Raw genomic sequence first — 21,856 nt, forward strand, 5'->3', positions numbered from 1 at the left:
GTTCTAGAACTAAAGCGGTGTGAAAGGCCCTATTGTCTCAGAGCCCTGTGCGATCAGGTTGCTGTGCGTCGGAATGGGTCTAGTCTCTTGAAATTAATGGCTTTTCTATCTGACATCTCTAGTGAGAGATCATAAACGACTTCCTCTGGGGCCTCGTTTATAAAATACTGTGTAGAAAGCATCCTAAATGTGATTTTACGATCATTTCTCAAAGTGCGTAAGTGTGATTCATAGAACGAACTCTGCGTATGCCTCTGTTTTAGATGTGAAATCTATAAATAGCAATGATCTTGAAATTGTGCGCATGCAGCTCAACAGTTTCAGATCTCCACCTTGTAAACGATGTCTAATTAATGTCATTGACTTATAAAAGCGCACCTGACAATGTCCAAATCTTTTACAAGCGGCAAGAACATAGACCAGGGGTGCCCAAACTCGGTCCTGGAGGGCCGGTGTCCTGCAGAGTTTAGCGCCAACTTGCCTCAACACACCTGCCTTCAAGTTTCTAGTATGCCTAGTACAGGGGTGCCCAACCCTGCTCCTGGCGATCGACTGTCCTGCAAAGTTCAGCTCCAACCCTAATCAAATACACCTGAAGCAACTAATTAAGGTCTTCAGGATCACTGAAAAATTAAAGGCAGGTGTGTTTGATTAGAGTTGGAGCTAAACTTTGCAGGACAGTCGATCGCCAGGAGCAGGGTTGGGCACCCTTGGCCTAGTAAGAGCTTGATTAGCTGGATCAGGTGCGTTTAATTGGGGTTGGAGCTAAACTCTTCAGAACACCGGCCCTCCAGGACCGAGTTTGGGTACCCCTGACATAGACTGTATAAAAACATGGACGTAGTGTCCGTGACGTCACCCGTAGGGTTCCGAAGAGAGTTTTTGAAGCTCAAAAGTGGGCGGAGGTGGCCGTCACCATCTTGGCAGCGCATCACCGCGCGTCACTTCCGGATAATCGAAGATGGGCAAAGAGGCGGGAGCTGGTTGTTGAAACCATGCCCACCTAGCTCGATGGTAGCTCAGCGGCAATCCACCTGTCACTCAAGTGGCCACGCCCTTAATTATGCAGAACTTTAAGGCTTAATATAATTTAAACGGATGAGTTATAAAAAAATCACCCCCCTCACAGTTGTCATGAAGGGCAAAATTAGCTATATAGACCAAAATAATTTTTTTAACCAGGCTGTAACCATGTTTTTTCTGCTGTAAAGTTGGGCATTTTAACATGGGGAGTCTATGGGATTGACTCCCTTTTGCAGGCAGCCTCTAGTGGCCAGTTGACGAATTACAGTTTAAGTCACTTCCTTGTTGGCCTCACGAGAGAGAGCGGGAGGTTGCCACTTGGGCAAGAATGGCTTATATTTCCAAAAACCTGCAGCACTCGGGCAAACAAAAGTGCGTACGTCTGCTCAGACACTGATGTGGCGCTACGCTCTTTTCCATGTCAAAGACCGTTTTTATAAATATGAACGTTGCCATGGATTTTTGCGTACACACACTCTACGATCAAATTTGTGCGTACGCACGTTTTATAAATGAGGCCCCAGGACTCTCGAGTGAGCCGCCCAGGTTTTCACACCAACATCCATGCAAATACAAACAGAGCAGGACAGCTGTGTTTTTGTACGAATAGAAACACAAGAAAGGAACTATAAACATGAAATCTTCCGCTGCTGGGCCCATCAAACGCACACTCGCACAACGGCTGTCCCAGAAGGCAGTGTGTGTGTTGCAGGCTTTGGGGAAGCGGTTTGGATGCAGATTTCACTTCTTGTTGGCAATTCGTCTCTTCCTGGTGGCCAGCATGTCATAGAAGGGGTCCCGGCTGATGCTCGCTCTGAAGGAACCAATTAAAGGAGATGTGAGGAGAGGCAGAGAGACTTCGGCATCTTTGATATGGAAATGTAGCACATAATATATACTACTACACACCCCTGTCTTAACGGCATCATAGAAAGTAGTTTGTTCAGTGACCCAGTTTGGTTTCCATGGTTTCTGAGGGCAGACCCCGCCCCTGTTTAACCCCGCCTCTCGTTTTTGATGGGCGTTTCAGTGCAAGCTGACCGCTAAGGCCACACCTGCTAAGATTAAAGGCTGATCAGCGACCGATATCTAACGTTCCTGTAAGGGTGAGTGCTCTACAAAGAGCTCTATGAAGAGTCACGAATGCTCTGCTGATGTTGCCTCAGTTTTCACGACTAGAAATCTTGTTAGCACTGCTCATAGTGTGAAACTCATCCTCCACTGCAGGAAGTGCTTCTTACATTGTGAGGAGAATACAGCTGTGTTAGCTGCCTATGTAGGCAGCATTTTAAGGCATCACATGTGCGCTCCAGACACGTAGATGGCAACATTATGCTGCTTTATAAGATACCTTGCCAAAATCTGAGGCGGCATCACGTATAATTCATTTACTAGGTAATCCCATAATGCACTGTGATAAACTCAGTGTAAATGTACTGTATTTAGTTTAATGCCATTTATTTTTCATATGTATTACAATATTGTGCTGTTAGCTTAGCAACATGCTAATGTTAAAATCTACTGGAATGACAAATGACAAACACTTGTGTTGTGTGTGTGGCATGAGTACACTTTAGCATACTTTTAAATCAGTGTGCTTTATCTCCAAGTTAAAAAATAAGTTTTAAAAGGTAAAACTTTTAATTTAACCCTATTACTTTTTAAATAATGGAATTACAAACAGTCATGAAGGTGGGCTTTTATTCATTCATATTATTTTATCTGCAAGTACAGTTCTGTGCAGCTCACTAGGTTTTAGGACAGAGCTATGCTCTTCCTTTTTTGAAACTCTCTTCATCTCTCTAAAAAAAGAAAACTAAAAATAGTTGAGTTCTTGGGAGATGCAGAGCAGAATGATTATTCTTTGTATCTTTGTTATGCAGAGGCTGCTGAGTGTGTTTGTTTTTGAATGTGTTTCATTTCCACACTCTAAGTTTGGAATAGTATAGTATTGCTTTAGTATGTAATATCTGAATCTGAGTTTTTGATTGGACTGTCACAAATTAAAATTAAAAATGCAACAATTAAATTTTTCCCCCCAAAATTCCAGTAGCCCCTCACTGCAGAACAAAGATCCAGGGGGCGGGGTTGGATCCACATCTAGAGGGTGGAGATGGGTGGGTTTAGGGATCAGGGGGTGGAGACGGGTAGGTTTAGGTACATGTAAGGTGGGAGGAGTTGGATCTGGATCCAACCTTGCCCCCTGGATCTTGTGTTCTGCAGTGTGGACCATCTCCAAAATTCTAACAGGATGTCACTCACATAAAATAGGAGGATGTCATGCCATATTGTTCATGTATTATTTTTTCCATTGCTGTTAATAGGCTATATAGGATATACTATACGGCTTTAGCAAGTAATTATCTATTTCGAAAATACCCTTAATCTTTCTAAATATTTCTGCACTAATTCTAGGGAAGCATCTTAAGAATTCTGCTGAATGGATTTTAAATGTGTTCAAATGAAGTTCTACATTCTAAGTTGCATGGGCTCAGATTCTGCACAGCCATACCCATCAGCTACACTGCCATAACTTATTTCTGCTGAATGACTTAAAACCCATGGGAAGCCCATGTTTTTGTTCCTTCCAAAGCGTGACTGAATGGTCCTCTGTCCTGAGCACATAAAGCATGATTACAGATAAGCAGATAAGGATTGTGGGTCATAACTGTGCCGACTAGGCAAAATGTGCTTCTGATAAACCCCCTCATCCTACAGCATGTCTCTGAGAGGTGAGACACGCTAGTGCTAGGCCTAGATTAGCGAAGAGAACAGGTCTGCAACAGGTCTGTTGGTCGCTCTGGAGTTGATGGCTTGTGGGGTGGTTAAGCTCTGACTAATCTCCACTGTTGCCCCATGAAAATACTGGGCTGTGGATGAGGGGGAGGTACAGGGGTTTTGTGATGAGACTGATGTTTCTTTTCAAAACACCATCATGACTAGTGCTGTTAAAATCCATTGATGTCCCAATATGAACCAAACCACAGCTGATAGCTCTGTTCCAGAAAATAGTGAGGTGAAACTCACAAAACATGTCAATAACATGTCTGGGCCTGCGACCATTAAGATTTTTTTGCTGGGTTAAATAAAAATAACATTTTATTAAAGTAATGAGAATCTAATTTGTTATTGTAAAACGGATTTGAAACCAAATGTACTGTATGTTTAATAATCTCACAAAGCAAATACAAATCTTTATGGTCCTAAAAGACCTTTATTTTATTTACACAAATATACAGTTGTTTCTTTTTTTTCTTTAAATTTTTGGAGTGTAAATTATCACAGGCGGTCATGGATGTTTTTTTTATCGATGCATCAAGAAAACATGCAAACACTTGTAAAAGCAAGCTAAAATGCCATGGTTGCTTCATCAAATACGTTTTTAACTCAGGTTTGCTTTGGTTAACATTAGGGCTGTCAAAATGGCTGAATTTTTTTTTTTTACATTTGTACTTAAATATTATTAAAATTCGTAATATATTTGAATTTAAAATGCATAATTTCAGTTAGGGTGAAGAAAAGCTTTTGGCTTCTCTCCTGAGGCCACAAGAGGGCGCATCGAGCAAAATATTACTAATGCACGTTTATTCAAACAGCATTATGTTTAAAATAATGTTTATAAACCAATTATAATTAATTAAGTTGCTTAAACAACTATAAACAAAACAGCATCATGTATGTATGCATATTTAATACAAAGGACCAAAATCACACAGAGTACATTTACATTTCAGTACATATCAGTACATTTCATTTAAAAACATGAGTTGCAGTGGGGTGGGAAAAAAACACCGCCATAAAGTCTCGAGATATGTTTTTTCAAAGTTAAACTTGCATTAATTTTACATGGCTTTCTAAACATGCGGCTCTTTTGTGCAAGATGCGAGTGCAACGGTGATAGATGTCCCTCTAGAAAATGTCCCTCTAACAAAAACATTATAATGCAGTGACACCTACATCGTCATTGCATCTCGTGCGCCGCCAATAAGGTTGTCTGATGCACACCTAAAATTCGAATGCAACGTTTTTGCATTCGAATGTGGATTTTTATTTTAAATTTGACGAATATTCAAAATTCAAATTTTTTTTTGACAGCCCTAGTTTACACTTTTGGTTAGGTTTAGGGTCAGGTTTCGTGTGAGAGGAACATTATGTGTTATGTCATCACTGTATTTCTTCAGCAAGTGGGTGAAAGCCAGTAATGCGAGCACTGAACAAGACTATTTAATGATTAGAATATGTTCAATAGGAAGGAAATCCTACTTAATGGATTTGATCCATTCCTCCTTCTCCTCTGGTGTGGGTGCTGATATCCTGTAGACGACGTGGTTTCCCTCCACCACCCTCCCATCTGCCTCTGTCTTACACGCCTTGATCACCTGCCCTTTATGGTTGGGATTGTACAACTCGAAGCAGTTCTAAATGAGGAGACATAACATGCTGTAAGGCATGATGTTTTCATGATCCTGTACAGCTCTAACCTTCGAGTTTGTCTGGGCACTCACAGGTTTCCGGGGCTCCTCCACCTCTCTGATGCTGAGGTTCTCCAGAGGAATAATTCCACGTGGTTCCTTGTCCTGTAGGGAGGAGAAACCCATCAAAATGCATCTGGGATGAGAATAACCCCTCAACCAAGTGTGCCAAATCCTGTTCCTGGAGATCTACCTTCCTGCAAAGTTCAGCTCCAACCCTGATCAAACACAACTGAACCAGCTAATTAGGATCTTCTGGAGCACTTGATGATTACAGACAGGTGTGTTGGATCAGGGTTGGAACTGGACTCTGCAGGTATGTAGATCTCCAGAACAGGATTGAGACCCCTGGTGTACAGTACACCCCAGAAAAGATGTACTTAACAACACAACAATAACGAAAACTCCTTACTGTTGTGTACTCAAAATAGTACAAGCAGTTGTCGGTCAGAATAAACCATCTTCTCTTCCAAGTTTTTACACGTCCTCCTGCAAAGAAAATTAAACAGAACTGATGAACCATCAAAACAAGGCCAGTGACCCCGTTTCTGAGCAGTAAATGACTAGCGCCAATGCAACAATAACATACAGATCCTGTTTCTCATTTCAGGAATATCATCAATAATATTTTCTGGTGTAACACTCATTTATTTGCAAATGATCTTGCCAAGTTTAGTTCTGCATCATCACAGTCTAAGATATTTTCTTTAAAGTTTTCCAGCGCTATGTTATAATATTTTCTCCTGTCCCATTTTAACAACTCTCTGTAAACTATGAATTGGTTGAATTCCTTAAGAATTCCTTGAGATTGTCCTAAATACCAGCCTCAGCCCTTGTGGTTCTTATTCGAGTGACATAATGCAACATTGAAAGATCATCTCCAGTGCAAGCTCTGCAAAAGGACACACTGAAGCCATGAAGAGGCACTCTGGATCACTCTTCCGATTTGAGACAAATAGGATACTGATCTAGTGGACTTCATGGACACTTGCAATTGAAGGCCACAAGACCACAAGTCTACATCAAGTACACCATTTAAGACAGATGTGGCCTGTGGCACTTTAGAACAACGCTCTGTTTGTTGGAGTGGTCGGATATGTCAGTGGTGTAAGTCTGGGCAGGAGTACACATTTCTTAGAACAATGGAAGATGGCAGACCAATATGGAAACTTGTTTGGAAACAGTTAAGCCTTGTTCAGACTGTCAGTCCAAATCCAATTATTTGTGTATCCGGTTGGAATCTGATTTAAAGGGGGGGTAAAATGCTGTTTCATGCATTCAGAGTTGTTTACACGGTTAAAGAGTTGGATTCTCATGCTAAGCATGGACAAAGTTTCAAAAAACAATTTGGACGTATTTCTGTGCCAAAAATCTTACTTTCGGGTTCGTTCAAGTTTCGGAGAGTTTTTTTTCGATTGTGGCTCTTCATGACGTAAACGAGGGTGGAACTCCTTATATTTCTCCCGGAAGAATGCACACACGCACACATTGACCAGAGCAAGAGAGAGATTGCGCCCCTAAACGCACTTCATCCGGCGGCAGCGCTGCACGGGACTCGCTCGGGAAGAATGTATCCAATCCAAAGAAGTGTGTTTTTGGTTGTAAGGGAAAGATAACTTTGTTCAGCTTCCTAAAGAACCCAGCATTATGTAAACAGTGGATACAGTTTGTTTTTCCAGAGCAGCAATGGAGTTTCACAAGTATGTTTGTTGACGAACGTTTTATAAACAAGGCCCAGTTCGACGCTGGATTTGCACATCATTTGATACTGAAAGATGGAGCGGTCCCAGCTAGAAAAGATCCCGGTCATGATTCAGAACTGCAGAAGGTAAGTGAAACGGCATCAAATGTCTGTTTTGTTGGCATTCGGCGCCCAAGTGCTCGTCACTCTTTAGCTCCACCCACGGCGCGCCTCCAGGAGCTCGGCTTTTTCCGGAGAGAATCGTAAAGCTGTACCTTTCTTTTATAAATATGATAAAACTAAAGACTTTTTGGAGATATGAAGGATGCAGTACTACTCTATAGGTACTCAAGATTAACATGAGATTGGGTGAAACTGTGAGTGTTATGCCCCCTTTAAATGATTGACTGTCCACACTGTGTTTCACAACTGTTCAGAGGCAATTTGTGTGTCCCGTGGCACTCTTACTAAATATTTGCATTGGTTTCTATGGCAATGGCACTGCATTGCTTTGCCTACGCTAAAAAACAACAATAACAGCAATACAGTTTGCAGTACAAATGTTGTCTTACAACATGACGACATGTTGTTGTCGTGCTGGATGATATTATGAGGCAGCGGCAGAATAGGATTTTAATAGGATTCAAAACCACATATGAATGTAGCTTGAAACAGATTAGTAAAAAACTGATTCAATGTGATTTTTATTTTTTTTTGCCGTTCACACTTGCTAAATATGATTAGATTCCAATCGGATATGCACAAAAATTGGATTTGGACTGACAGTCTGAACAAGGCTATTTTTGCAATTCTATTTGGATCGCTTGTGGTGCCTTTAACATTATCTTCAAGAACTGAAGTGGAGATTCCACATGGAGATTCTCTTGAATCTTTCAGAAAACAACACAGCTCAAATCTGTGAATTCTTGACTGTTCTGCCACAGAGCACTTGCCAAGCACAGAGGCCAGTGCACAACCCCAACTCAATTTCATCTCCGGACCACAGCAAGCGAAAGCAGAAATGTCTGGGAGCAATGCTACGATGAGAGAAGTTATTTGAGACAGATGTCAAAGAGAGCTTGGATCACAGCGCTACCCTTATTTGGTTTATTCTTCAGAAACAGTCGTGCAAGTCTTTTACAAAGAAGACAGACTTTATAAGAGTGTTCTAGATTTTTCGATTGAATTAGACACAACGTCTCATGGCAAACATACATGGAACATGATACACAGATATAGACATGCAAATCATCTCTCTCGCGCACCCCCACAGCATGTTCTCATATACATTAAAGCCTCTGACTCATCTACAGTCATATCTTTCCCCTGCTGTATTCTAGAGCGAGCGGACTCTTCTGTTCTGTTTTTGCCTGCAATAACATTGTGTATCCAGCACAATGCTGCCGCAGGCTTATCTACTGCCTCTCCTGCCTCCAACATCTCCAACCAACAGATGCTGAACACAACAAAAACGCATGGAATAGAGTGAGATTAAAGTCGTGCTATCTGCAGTTCCCTACTTGCAATTCTATTCCCATGTCGTACTTTCACTGTCTCTGATGTTCATCTGAATGACGCCACCTCAGTCACAAAAGATGGCAGCATGAGAGACATTCAAAGCACTAATGCAGCTCATGGCAATGAAGGCCACTCACAGATGGAAAATGAGGGTCGTCTCTAGGGTGAGAGATCACAAGTGATGTTTCACGGCTTGAGGCTCTCGGTGAGGGAGCAGAATGGTTGAGGGACAATGATACAATCCCAATGACTCTATTAACACATGCAGGCTTCTGTTAGTTCTGGTAACATACAAAAAATAAAACCTTAATATAACTCCTATTTACTACTATACACTCCCATTTATTATAGAAATTATTGTATTAAAGGGGTCATATGATGCTATTTTAAAGATAATTATTTTGTGTATTTGTTGTAACAGAATATGTTGACATGCTTTAATGTTCAAAAAACACATTATTTTTCAAATACTGTACATTATTGTAGGTCCTTTATTGCCTGCCTCTGTCAAACACGTCATTTTCAACAAAGCCCCCTCCTTTGACAAGCCCAGTCTACTCTGATTGGCCAGCTGAACCAGTGCATTGTGATTGGCCGAACACCAGACCCTTCTTCTTTTTTTTTTAAATAGCCTTTGTGCACAGCCAGCCTTGTACTCTTCTAGGTTAAAAAAACTGTCGTCCATAAAATGCGTTGCACAAATTCGAACATCTGGGTTGTGCTGTTCTGTTGTAAATAAATCTTAACCAATGATTCCTAATTGCATCTGTTTCCGGAAGGCCAAATAAAGTACTTTTGCGTTCGCACTGAATCACACACCGTCTCCCTGACATGCTGCATCAACACTGATGCTGTTCCTGAAACCATGCCTTCTTTCTTTGCGTGCACATTTGGGCGGCATTATGCTAATATTTCCACATAGTGATGTAGATATGTGGGGGCGTGTTAGAACGAGGCGTTTTAGGTAGGTGTGGTTGACTCTTAACTTTTATAAAGAATATCTCTTTGGATTTGAGACTTTAGTCTTTGCAACTTTACAGATCTTCTTTATGCACCAAGAGCTTGTAACACTCCAAAGAGAAAGGAAAACTTGAAATCGCATCATATGACCCCTTTAATATAACTCTTATTTACTACTATACACTCCCATTTATTATAGAAATTATTGTATTAAAAAATCTCTGCATTTCATCTCTGCTCTAGCTTGCTCCATGACAAATTGTTTGTGGTGTTCCTCATCTGGAAGTCGCTTTGGATAAAAATGTCTGCTAAATGAATAAATGTACCGTTGTTTTGGCCAGCAGAAATAGCAAGTAATAAACTTTATAAATTAATAACATTTAACACATATGTAACTTGCTCCAACCTGATATTTATGAAGAATCTCGTCAAAACCTTATAGTTTTAAAGACTTTGTGACAACTTCCCTGTGATAACAGAGAAATAATTGCTGTTGATATAATTAACAGGAAATTGATATAGATACTGAACTTATGGTCACATTATTTGATTATTTCTTAACATTATTGAGTTATATAGAATATTTAAATAAATTCAACCTATAAATTTCTCTTTTATTTTGTAATCCGTTTTTACAGATTTTGTCCATTGAGCAATAATGTTTTGGTGGTTATGTTCCAAATACTTTGGACCTAAGGTGGGAAAATGATTTTTGGAAGTAGTTCAGTAGTTTTTGAACTTAATTCAAACAAAACAAACAAATACATAATGATACATAGAAAATCATTAAGTGTTTCTCAAGCAATGCATTCATATTAACTGTTCTCAAGTAAATACATGTTTGTTTTTTATCTAATTTTGTCCTTGCATTTCCTCAGTCGAGTTCAAACATTTCCAGTGTACATTCCCACAAATCCAACCCGGGATATTTTTAGTGAGGAAAACCATAATTATTTGAGTGGAAAAAGCTCCTCACCGCTTACTGCTGAGGGGGACACATAAAGATTGTGTGGGTATTATGCGTACCTTCATTATTACAATGTATAAAGGACTCCTGGGACATTACATAGTAAACAAGGAATTTGTGTGTCCCGAGCCAAACAATACAGCTGAGGTGTGATGCTAAATCAGACCATGTGCACTAAACTGACCTCTGACCCCAGCAGCAGCCAGTCAGAGAAGACAAACCTAACAATATACATATCCCTACAGACAGGAAGTAGGAAGGCCTTGAATGACAGTCAGGAAAGGATAAAATGAAGGTTACAGGAGATGAAAAGAGGCACCAGAGGTTGAGATGAGGGCATGATGGGATAGATCTGTCCTGGTTACGTACCTCCTGTAGAGACAGCCAGTCACAGGACAGAAAATGAGGGCAGGGGTCAAAGGGCAAAGTGTGTAAGGAAAACAAGAAGGAATGTTCAACATCAATACATGACAAACAAAGCACCACCACAACATACAAATACACATTTAGGACAGAAATGACACACATAATGTTAGGAGATGGGAGACGGGACATCAGAAACACACAAACAGCTGTCATTTGCTTGACAAACAAATAAAAGAGACACATAAATGAAACACAGCAACTACAAAAAAAGGGATTCATTTGTGGATCCAGATCGGCTCCCTCTAAGAAAACTAATCTTGTATAGTCAGACATTGAACTATCGGCATGAAGTCTGGTCCACATTGGAGCTTATTCAATAACTGTACTATAAAACAGTAAAAAAATAAAACTTCTAAACGACAAGTTAAGTCACCAATCATAGATTTGTTTTCACGTGCCATTTAAACGTGTTTTTTAAATAATAATACAGTCATTAGCAGTCTCTGCGAGGTTTCGTACAGAAAATGCCAGCAGAAAATGTTTATGCACTTAATGCCTGTCTACAAGTACACTATTTCACAGACACAACTCAAAAAATAAAGCTAAACACGTTTATGGTCAAACTTTATTTTAAGGACCAATTCTCACTATTAACTAGTTGCTTATTAGCATGCATATTACTAGCATATTAGCTGTTTATTAGTACTTATAATGCACATATTAATGTCTTATCTTATCTGCATGACCATATTTTAGATCCCTTAATCCTACATCATACCTAAACTTAACAACTACCTTACTAACTATTAATAAGCAGCAAGTTTATTGAGGCAAAAGTCATAGTTAATAGTGAGAACTGTTCTCTAAACTAAAGTGTGACACAGTTTACTTTCCACTAAGTGCAAAATCACACTCAAACAATATTTATCAAAGCTCTAAAATCTTTTCAGATCTTTTAAAGATTTGATGCCAGTAAACTGCCAAAAAAGACGAAATACAGTAATTATTTTCCCCTCAGAAACACTCATTGTGCCACTCTGTACCCAGGCGGACTGAAAAAAAAAGTTGTGTAATGTTGTCCAATCAGATTAGAGATTACCAAATCCATTTTGCATCAGATTACAAAGTAAAATGGGTTGTGAATAGGGTTTCGTTAGTTTACATGCTGCTTGCTTAAAGTTTCAGTTGGGTGTTACACACCTTTTTTTCTTATTTATGTGTCCCTTCCTCCCCTGCCAGATCCAATAGGAGCCCTTGCTCCAGCACCTCATAATTTACAAATTAAACTATCACATCCCTGCCTGTGAGAGCTGACATTTATAAAGCAAACTCAATTGTAACAGTAAAAAAATGCACTGCATTCTGCTTTCATCTTATTCTTGTCTCCTACAATTAGTTTCCCTACTAAACTGCACACTTTTCATTAGTGGCTCTAACTCTATTTGTCAGGAGCTCTGTTCCTATGAGACGGCGTACTTCTGCTGAAGGAATCCCTCGCAGTGATGTGAAAAACCCATTAGGATGTTAATGAGCAGCACTGTGTTCACAGCTTTCCCTGACACCACCTACAGGCTCCAACAGACTATCTAATTTGACGCATGTGCGTAAAACCATATCTCGGCAGAAAATATCAGGGCGAAGGGACTGTAAGAGTCTGGTTCTGACCTAACTTGAGCAGCCAGCCCTCTCGGTCCGGGTTGAAGAATGTGTGTGTGAGGTCGTTGCCATCATCTTCAGGGATTTTAAAGGGCTCGCTCTTGATGCTCTCGTACAGGTTCTGCAAGAGAGAAGGGACATTAGTGCGCTTAATGTACACAGATGAGCACATTTACATGGCTGCATCCGTGAAATATTTAAAACAGTCCTATGGCGTCTGCTGTATGATCGGATCAGAGGTTTCAAGCCAGTGGCCCAAATGAGACTGGAAGAAGAAAGAGGAGAGTAAATAAAGTTCTTGCAGTTAGTATTAGTAGAGCTTTTTAGCTAAGATATATGGGACTCGATTGAGCTGGTTAATAATGTTTCAAAACAGTTTTGGCCACCAAACTAGGCTTTTCCAGTGGAAAGTAGATCATTAATGGCTAAATGCATAGTCTATAATTTCAGCATTGGCAATCACAGATCCAGTGTGGGGTTACCCGGAGCAGCTCCTCTGGCAGGTCTCCTCCGTCATTAATGCCTCTGTTCATAGAGATGAAACGCTCTACGGCGGGTTTGTCCCGGACGTTGGGATTGTGAAGACTGGTGTTTAACATAATGATGGCAAAGGACAGGACATAACATGTGTCTGCAAAGATAAAACAGATGCATAACTCAATAACTACACATACCACATAAGTCACTGCACAGTTACTACATGTTTTTGAAAGAAGTATCTTATACTCAGCAAGGCTACATTTGTTTGATCAAAAGTACAATAAAAACAGTAATATTATTACAAACTGTTTTCTATTTTAATATAGTTTATTATAATATATGGGGGATTTTCACACAGGCGCAGCCCCGTGTTTCACTCTACCTTAACTGTCACCCCCATTTTTTAAAATAGGCATTAAAGTGCACTATCCAAATTTACATTATTATAATTCATGAACATTTTGGAATACAGAGGAAAGGTTGGTCTCTTTTTAAAGAAGACAGTCAGCAGGTTATTGCAGAAGTGGAATTATTTAAAAACAATTAAAATATCAAAAAGCTATAGAAGTTTAAATTTACTGTAAAGAAAATTCCCTGTACAATTTTTATTATATTTTATATAAAATATAATTTTACAAAACAGGTTTTACTCTGAAATAGCTCAAAATGTAAAGCCTTATGTCTAAATACGTTATGTTCCAAATTTGAAGTTGATATAAAAAAAATTGAGGTTTCTGTGAGATTTTATTTAGGGCGTTATATCACAAACAGCCACCGGGTGCCATCAAAACTCCATAAAAAAAATTTTATGCATTTTTCTGTCACAAATGTCTAGATTTCTCTGTCAATATTGTCTATCACAAAACAACAAAATCTGTCAAGATTATAAAAAGTTTTGATTGTAAAAGACCGTAATGCATTTTGTATTATGACACTTGACACCGCCCACTAAGGGTTAAAGTACCATTTCCATGGTAACACAATATTCAATTTCAAAATGGTTTTCACAGGATGAATCTTGGGCTTCTAAGCTTTCAAATTATATATAATTTGTGATGATAAAATATTTGATAGAGAAAAAGGACAACAAAATAAAAGAGTGCCAAGCGTCCCACAGGTGGGACGGTGACAGTTAAGGGGTAATGCATCCTTGCTGAATAAAAATATTTTTCTTTTTTCATTTAAATAAAAAAATCTTACTCACTCCAAACTTTTGAATGCTAGTGTATCACAGTTTCCACAGAAATATTAAGCAGCAAAAACTGTTCCCTACCGATACTTCACTCGTACTGCGTCTGCTAAGATGCTATGGAAAAAATACCCTGTTTCTCCTAAACCGAAGACTTTTTAAATAACACAGTGTAACTGCACAGTCATTGGTTTGTGCAGTATACTTTAAAACCAGCCAATGGTTCGGCAGCAACTGGTTCCTGTGGTCTTGTCCCGGTGGTCGTCTGAGACAAGGACTTTACAGTGGCTAAATCCTTCTAGGCGGATCGGAGTAGAATGCTGCGCTAAGGAGGCCCTGCCTCCCCTGCTCTCATGTTTCTCTTCTCCCAGTCACCTCGGAGAAATAAACGTTAAACTCGCGGGGCTGAGCGATCAGGCTTGGGTGATTTTCACGCAGGCGCAGCCTCGTGTTTGACTCTCCATGCAGCGCTTTGATCAGCCAGTGTGTTTACACTGAGGATTAGCACCTCTCGTTTGTCGAGCGGCTTAATCCTTCAAAGCAGATCGGAGCAGAATGCTGTCAACTCTGATTTACAATATCGCTGACAGCTTCAATCTGAGTGCACCGCTCGGGCCACACCCCCGCTGAGGCTGCGCTCACTAAGACAGACAGCTCTCATTACGAAAGTTTGTGTCTTACTCTGCTTTGCTCGCAGTTCGCCTTCAATGAAGCCCCGCCCCTCTCCTCGTCTGCTACCTGACTGAATGCACGCAGCACCTTTGATCTGCCGGTGTGTTTACATGTAAGGATCTAACGAGTGGTTTGATCCTTTCCGGCGGATTTAAAGAGAATGGTGTCACTAGTGATTACTATCACTGACAGCTTCAGGGTTGGAAGGGTCTTGGCCATGCCCACGCTGAGGCCGCACGAGCATTGAGTGCAGCAAAGCATCACAGCCTCTCTTATGCCTCCAAGCACCCCCATACAAATCCGGGTGCCGATGGCAGTATGTTTGTTGTAATTGCGGTTGTGAGCACTGGGCCCATCCAAATAACACCCACACAACCAGCCGCTGTTATAGTGAAAAAAAATTAAGGGGATAATTTGGGGATAATAAAACGAGGTTATACACTTAAATTCACTCGAAGACCTCAATGATGCAGCGGCGTGGTTCCCACCTTAGTGCAGAGCACGGACAATCATGTCCTGCACTCTGAGGTGATTAATTTACCGGCAGAAGGAGCAGATAGCCCCTCACCACAGGCAATTCTTGAGATTCGCCTTCGAGGGAGTGGCTTATCAATACACGGTCCTTCCCTTTGAACTGTCCCTGGCTCCACGCACTTTCTCGAAGGCAGAAGGGAATCCGCATTCTCAATTACCTCGACAACTGGCTCGTTCTACCCCTGTCGGAGGCGGAGTTACTATCTCACAGAGTTCTCCTACTCAGCCACTTGGAATGCCTGGGGCTCAAGGTCAATTTTGCCAAGAGTACACTGTCCCCAGCCATCGAGTGTCGTTCCTGGGAACAGTGTTCGACTCAACCCAAATGAGAGCAGTGGTCGCGACAGAGCGTGCTCTGGTCATACAGTAGCTCGTGGCTTAACTGTCCCTGGCTCCACGCACTTTCTCGAAGGCAGAAGGGAATCCGCATTCTCAATTACCTCGACAACTGGCTCGTTCTACCCCTGTCGGAGGCGGAGTCACTATCTCACAGAGTTCTCCTACTCAGCCACTTGGAATGCCTGGGGCTCAAGGTCAATTTTGCCAAGAGTACACTGTCCCCAGCCATCGAGTGTCATTCCTGGGAACAGTGTTCGACTCAACCCAAATGAGAGCAGTGGTCGCGACAGAGCGTGCTCTGGTCATACAGTAGCTCGTGGCTTCCTTCAAGGCCGGTACCTCTCGCACCCTCAAGGCATTTCTAAAGATGCTGGAACTTTTGGCCGCAGCGTATCCAGTGCTAAAGTTGGGACTGCTTCGTATGCGCCCCCTTCAGTTCTGGCTGAAATCGCGGGTTCCATCCCATGTGTGGCGTCACGGACGCCTGCTTATCAAGGTAGAGAACGGTCTTCACATCAACTGCCTTGAAATGCTGGCCGTATGTCTGGCCTGTCAAATCTTTCTACCCGACCTGAGGGGACACCACGTTCTGGTCTGCTCAGAGAGCATGACTGTGGTCTCCTACATACATCGGCAGGGAGGGCTTTCCTTGAGACGCCTCTTTGTGCTGGTAGAGCATCTCCTGGAATGGGCTCAGCTCAACATGCGCTCGCTGAGAGCAATGCACGTTCCAGGCAAACTGAACCAAGGAGCGGACATGTTGTCAAGACTTAAAGTCCCCTCAGAAGAGTGGATGCTTCGCCTCAAAAGACAACTATCATTGCCCAATCTATTATTCCAAGGACAAGGACGAGTTGGCCCATGATTGGTCCAACCTCCTTCTCTGTGCTTTTCCCCTGATCGCTCTGATCCCGCAGGTAATCAGACAAATCAGGGAACGAGAATGCAAGGCTCTCTTGGTGGCCCCACTCTGGAGAAACCAGCATTGGTTGTCAGAGCTGTTGCAGCGGCCCATTCCCCTGAGGCGGGATCTCCTCTCTCAAGCGAACAGGACTATATGGCACCCCCAGCCTGAGCTGTCTCATTGCCCAATCTATTATTCCAAGGACAAGGACGAGTTGGCCCATGATTGGTCCAACCTCCTTCTCTGTGCTTTTCCCCTGATCGCTCTGATCCCGCAGGTAATCAGACAAATCAGGGAACGAGAATGCAAGGCTCTCTTGGTGGCCCCACTCTGGAGAAACCAGCATTGGTTGTCAGAGCTGTCGCAGCGGCCCATTCCCCTGAGGCGGGACCTCCTCTCTCAAGCGAACAGGACTATATGGCACCCCCAGCCTGAGCTGTGGGTTCTACATCTTTGGCCACTCGACGGGAGCCTGCAAGCCTCACAGAGTGTGTTCTAAACACCATTTCTCAGGCTAGAGCTCCGTCTACAAGATGCCTCTACACCCTCAAATGGTCAGTGTTCTCCACCTGGTGCTCAACCTGCAGCGAGGACCCGTCAGTCTGTGACGTATCGGTGATATTGTCCTTTCTACAGGAGCTGTTTGATAAGGGGCACTCCTCATCCACGCTAAAGGTCTATGTAGCAGCTATAATTGCTTCTCATGCCCCTGTAGCAGGCCAGTCGGTGGGCAGGAACAACCTTGTTGTCCGTTTTCTGAGGGGGGCTAGGAGGCTGAATCCACCCCGTCCCCTCATTGTCCCTACGTGGGACCTGGCCACTGTTCTGAGGGCCCTGAAAGGCCCTCTCTTTGAGCCGCTGCAGTCTGTAGACCTTCGGAACAGCTCTTTGTTTGCTTTGGTGAGAGCAGAGACTTTCTAAGTGGATAGTTGACGCTATGGCGAAGTGGGCGCTTACATAGCCAGGTGGCCCCACCCATTCTGGCGGGCTTCGTGGCCATAGGTTAATGCAGCACTGCTGCCGAGCCATTGGTTAATTTTTAAAAAGTATACTGCATGAACCAATGGCCATGCAGTTACACTGCGTTATTAAAAAAGGCTTCAGTTTAGGAGAAAAAAGGACTTTTTCCCATAGCATCTTAGCAGACGCATTACTCGTTCCCGTATCTCAGGGAACCGAGGTTACGTTTGTAACAGAATAAATTTTCAACATTGATAATATGAAATGTTAATAACTGAGCAACTAATTAGCATTTTAGAATGATTTCTGAAGGATCACGTGACACTGCAGACTGGAGTAATAATGTGGAAAATTCATCTTTGCCATCACAGGATTTTTTTTTTTTTTTAAATATATTAAAATACAAAACTGTTATTTTAAATTTAAAGACTTGTCATAGAGAAAATTTGCATAAATAAACCTTTAAATCTTCTTTTACCCTAACATTTTGAACATTTGTGCTATTAAAGAAAAAAAAATCTTAGTATTAAAGTTTTCTTTAGAGCCAAACCCTGACATGAGCTTTGGCTCTAAGGTAAACGCTAAAGTAAGGGTGTGAGTCACTAGTGTGGTGAGAATATGGGTGGGTGGGATATCAGGGTCATCACAAAAATGAAGCTTATTTTTTGGGGTCCATGTTGAATTTCTTTCTTCCCATTGCAATTTGTTTAGAGCTTTACTTTAGAGCCAAACCCTGACATGAGCGTGGGTGTGAGTCACTAGTGTGGTGAGAATATGGGTGGGTGGGATTTCACTGCCAGACTGAGCTGTTCTCTTACAAATTCAGTACACCAAAGTCACCGTTTACTCTCCAAACACATCATGACATGAGCTCTTAACTCTAACAAGTGACATTAAACAAGTGTCTGTTCTGCCAGTATTCAGATCAGCATTAAACTCAGCCCGCCTGCCAGATGACAAAGCGCTTAACATGTGAGTCTGTCTGTGTGGCACTAACAGCCCAGCAGAGAGCAATAACATGCACAGACATATCAATACCGCCATCAAACCAACCATTCATTTTAGTGTCATAAAACGATTAAAGGAACATTCTTAATCTGTCATCTATTTTGCACATGTCTGACCTGTGGATTGAAAGACTCCGGGATTACACTGGCAGTACCGGGATGCAAACGCTTCCATCATTCTGTCGATCTTCTGGGCCTCACCAGGAAGTCTGAAACTCCAGAGAAACTGCCTGTGTGGAGACAGCAAAACCATCATAAAATTATTCATGAGGGAATCTCAAGTCCAGGTCACATTTACCCTAAATCAAACTTTTATTTTATTAGGTTATTTATTTATTTTTTCCAGATCAGAATGGCAGTACCATAAATGTTATCATTATGTATAAATACTTTACAATTTAATTAGTTTACAGTTTCTTTTATATTACAGTAATGAGTATTTTGGCATTGCATAGGAGATTAATCTGAGTTGTCATGAAAATATCAATACAAAAAAAAAACTATATATATATATACAGTATATATATATATATTAAATAGTCTGATCTTCTGATTTTGGGGTGAAACATTACTCAGACATGTAGAAACCAATAAATTATATTATTGCAATAATTCTAAGCAAAAAGAGAAGCTTCTCCCACCTCAGAGCCTGAACGAGGTTGAGGTCGGCAAATTCATGGAGCTCTACGAAAGCCTGGAGCACTTTGATGTTGAATTCATCCCTACGAGAACACAACAACCACACACAGAAGAAATGGTTACTTTCTGCAAAGAAAGATCGATTACTTGTCTTTAAAAAAAAGTCGATTTTTAAGATCTTTCGAGATGTTCGGCAGCATTTGCAGGCTGCTTGGTCTGTTTGTGTCTATAGCTATGCTTCATGAAACCCTGCTGTTTTGACAAGGCACATCCCAAGAGGTGGTCCATTTCCTTCAGAGGCACACATGTTGAGTTTCAATGCTGCTGCTTTGCTCACTAAACCCAGACAATCAATTTCCGCAGGATTTTTGTGATGAATCAGGCACATATCTGAATCAGGACATACACTGAATAAACAAAGGCAAAAACTACAGGAATGAAGTAAAGGGTTACCGTTCCCCCAAGTAATCCCCGATAACAGTTTTGTTCAAGCCTTCGCCTTTATAGAGGAACTGAGCGATGTCTTCAGGGGTCTGTTGCAGGAGGTCGTTCTCCAGCAGAAACTGGATCCCCTACAAGGAATTTTATTTAGAAAATGATTTTAGGATCAACCCTATAAATGTCAGGGAAATTATGTGGAAAATATCCAAATGTAATACAGTATGTCAGGGATGAAAATGTCACAATGTTGATCACTCGGTACAAATACTATAAAGAAAAGGTTAAAGGCTTTAAAAACATTAAAATCCTTAGTAACTAATGAGAATTTAAGGTCTGTGAAGATTGTCAAGTATCTGGGTCATCACAGAATAGATAATAAAAATGAAGCTTACTTTTTTGGGGTCCATGTTGAATTTCTTTCTTCCCATTGCAATTTGTTTGTTTCTCTGTGTTGTTTTGCTGCAAATGGAAGTAAATATGTCTTAACAAATATCCCCTAATAAGAATGAAGGCAGACAAAGAACCTTTTGTATGATTTGCCTGCAGATACAAAGTACAACTTTAAACAAAGTACAACACTAAAAACACTCTAAGGCGGCTAAACACTTTTAAAACTGTCAAACAGTCCTGCTTATGGTCACAAGTTGTTGATTTATGAGCCTTATCTTGATAAATATTTCTCTTATTTTAATTTCCCAGTGAGGTCCACTTATAATTATGATGTTAATCTTAAATATTTTGTCATGTTTTTCATGTTTCTCACATAATGGCCATCGATAAAAAAAAAATCACCATATCCCTCACACTTACATCTTTATTTAATAAATATTTCAAAATGTTAACTACCAATAAGAGTGTAGTACTCCTAGCTCTGTTTAGCACAGTTTTGCATGCTTATTGCATTCCGCAGATTTTCCTAAAAAACGTGTGCGGAAAATGTGAAAATAATCCTATGGGTCTACTCAGGTGTTGTGGGTTTGCAGTAGTGTCAAATATAGTTTCAACTGCTGCATTCCTCAATAAGAGCCTCTTTGCAAAATTCTGCCACATTGTGACATATTCATTAAACAATCTGCACTAAAATCAGCTGCTCACGATTAGGTTGAAATGATCCGTGATATTGCTAGAAACAAACCTCAGCCATTAGTATCGAATGTTGCATCCTTCACAAAGATCTGCAGAGCTGCAGGTGCTACACAACATCATTTTTTTTTTACATACCGTTACCATTTTAACTCTTATCATTCTTCTTGGGCTGGATTCACAAAACGCTTCTTAAAAAAGAAGTAGGACGAGAAGAGAAGACAATTCGTAAGATAAATTCTTGGGAAATTCTCAAATATTTCCTTAAGAACCTTTTTTTTATGACTGTAGGGTGTTTCTTATGGAAGCCCGTTTCCGCCACTGAATAAAAAATAAAAAAAAGGTTATTGCGAGTTTTTATCTCACAATTCTGACTTTTTTTTCATAATTACGTGATACAAACTCGCAATTGTGAGACATTAAGTCACAACTGTGAGTTATAAAGTCAGAATTGCAAGTTTTTTCTCTTGCAAAAGCGAGTTTATATCTCGCAATTCTGACTTTTTTTCTCACAATTTTGACTTTTTTTCGCAATTGCGAGTTGCATGATATCAAGTCAAGTCAAGTCTGCTTTATTGTAAATTCTTCCACATGTACAGCACATACACACAGAGAATTGAAATTGCGTTACTCTCAGACCCTTGGTGCATACAGATAACAAATACAGATAGGTACAGATTAAATACAAAATACAAAATACAACTATACAAATAAGGTAAAATGTAAAAATATATCTATATATACAGTGGGGGAAAAAAGTATTTAGTCAGCCACCAATTGTGCAAGTTCTCCCACTTAAAAAGATGAGAGAGGCCTGTAATTTTCATCATAGGTATACCTCAACTATGAGAGACAAAATGAGAAAAATAAATCCAGAAAATCACATTGTAGGATTTTTAAAGAATTTATTTGCAAATTATGGTGGAAATGTCATCCGATATAAACTCGCAATTGCGAGGTATAGT

At 40.8% G+C, this 21,856-nt stretch overlaps 1 protein-coding gene across 2 annotated transcripts in view; it reads right to left on the reverse strand.

Moving 5' to 3' along the window:
• Positions 1-1,297: 1,297 nt before the first annotated feature.
• The window catches only part of LOC107571178 (cytohesin-3), a 47,725-nt gene continuing 27,166 nt past the window's right edge, over positions 1,298-21,856 (reverse strand). For both annotated transcript variants that reach the window (XM_016257472.1, XM_016257471.1), the window contains exons 4-13: positions 20,201-20,267; positions 19,821-19,939; positions 19,370-19,450; positions 18,846-18,958; positions 13,126-13,274; positions 12,653-12,764; positions 5,908-5,984; positions 5,529-5,600; positions 5,287-5,441; positions 1,298-1,837 (exon numbers count right to left, since the gene is read on the reverse strand). In XM_016257472.1, the coding sequence (XP_016112958.1) occupies positions 1,765-1,837; positions 5,287-5,441; positions 5,529-5,600; positions 5,908-5,984; positions 12,653-12,764; positions 13,126-13,274; positions 18,846-18,958; positions 19,370-19,450; positions 19,821-19,939; positions 20,201-20,267 (1,018 nt within the window). In that variant the 3' untranslated portion in view covers positions 1,298-1,764. The remainder of the gene's footprint in view (positions 1,838-5,286; positions 5,442-5,528; positions 5,601-5,907; positions 5,985-12,652; positions 12,765-13,125; positions 13,275-18,845; positions 18,959-19,369; positions 19,451-19,820; positions 19,940-20,200; positions 20,268-21,856) is intronic.

The sequence above is a fragment of the Sinocyclocheilus grahami genome, unplaced genomic scaffold (genome assembly GCF_001515645.1).
Source record: "Sinocyclocheilus grahami isolate Dianchi unplaced genomic scaffold, SAMN03320097.WGS_v1.1 scaffold1557.1, whole genome shotgun sequence".
Classification (NCBI taxonomy): Eukaryota; Metazoa; Chordata; class Actinopteri; order Cypriniformes; family Cyprinidae; genus Sinocyclocheilus; species Sinocyclocheilus grahami.